The 1,432-nt window shown below is 38.9% G+C and overlaps 1 protein-coding gene across 1 annotated transcript in view; it reads left to right on the forward strand.

Annotated features, from left to right (window-relative positions):
* Positions 1-1,432, forward strand: part of LOC118418189 (trehalase-like) — a 15,464-nt gene that overhangs the window by 5,833 nt on the left and 8,199 nt on the right. The window contains exon 6 of the mRNA XM_035824028.1: positions 158-291. Coding sequence (XP_035679921.1) covers positions 158-291 — 134 coding nt within the window. The remainder of the gene's footprint in view (positions 1-157; positions 292-1,432) is intronic.

Here is a 1,432-nt window from a genome sequence, read left to right on the forward strand (position 1 = left end):
CACACACTTAATGCTTGTCTCACTATCGGAATGCATAACTAATCATTAATGATAATCTATACGTTTGGTCAATATAGAGAATTACGTTTCCCTTAGCGATGAAAATACAATCTGTTATTTTCACCAGAAGTAATTTGTTTCCCCATTCCCGTGCCAGGTTCGGTTTCATCCCGAACGGAGGCCGTGTGTACTACACCCGCCGGAGTCAGCCTCCGGTCTTCACACTGGCCATGCGGGATTATCTGGACAAAACAAGTATGAAAGAATACACCTTTCTCACGTGGCAGCAATGATAGACCTAACACGAGTTCAATGAGGCAAACAAAAGACTGTCCAACATACTTAGCAGTTCAACCAATGATATCATGGAAATTAGAAAATTGACCAATAAGAGAATGGCTGCATGTCCGTCAAATATTTGCATTGTTTTGTTTTCATTTTGCATCTCTTAAGGGACTATGGAATCGATATGCGAGTCTAAATTGCTACATATTTCGCTGTTTAGCACTAGTTACAATATTTATTATTTGATCTTATATTGTGAAAATTTGTGTGGTCTGGTGAAAAACTAAATGGCAGCTGATATTAGAAACAAGTTTTGTCTGTTTGCCCCAATGACCTCGTCTTCAATCCATCATGGCCGCCGCGTGAGAAAGGTGTATATAAGGGGCCACTCTGACGTGCGCGCGCATCAATTTTTAATCTGTTTCTCCCTCAAAAGAAGTTTACAGGCATGCTGTAAATTGTACAATTTATCTAAAAAAATGAGCAAAAATATCTTACCAAGATATATCGAAAAACGGACACTAATGCCTTTACTGATTTTGTCGTAAACTTACTGAATGCGCGAAATAGATTTTGAGTCCTGAGCAAAGTTTTTAAAAGTCTTCGAAGAAGATGTGAAATAAATAGTAAACAATTATTGTTTGCTAACGTTTACGATGTTCTGTAAGTTCAGTCATTTCAAAACATTCCTGATTTCATGATAAATGCAACTTTTTGGATGGGCAACTATCTTGTTTTCGCACGCTTGTATAAGTTTTGCAGTGTCATTCATATAAGCGAATCGGTTCGGCCTAAGATACATATCCTCTATATCAGTGCATGGTACCTAAAGGTGCACTCTCACTGCACTTGCGTCACGCTTGCGTCACTGCGGGGTTCGACAGATACTTAACGAACTTGCGTCACGCTTGCGTCACTGCGGGGTTCGACAGATGCTTAACGAATTTCAGAGACAAAGAAGGACTTTTCTTACTTTTTGTGTATTTTGTCGTCTTCTAAGTAATATTTTACGTATTACCCATCATCAAAATTTTGAAAAATCTGAGGAAATAACAAAACAGTGACGCAGTGAACGAACCCTACAGTGCCGCAAGCTTAACGCAAATGCGATGAGAGTGCATCTTAAGGCAATGTTGATTCGATTATT

Source organism: Branchiostoma floridae, chromosome 6 (assembly GCF_000003815.2).
Source record: "Branchiostoma floridae strain S238N-H82 chromosome 6, Bfl_VNyyK, whole genome shotgun sequence".
Classification (NCBI taxonomy): Eukaryota; Metazoa; Chordata; class Leptocardii; order Amphioxiformes; family Branchiostomatidae; genus Branchiostoma; species Branchiostoma floridae.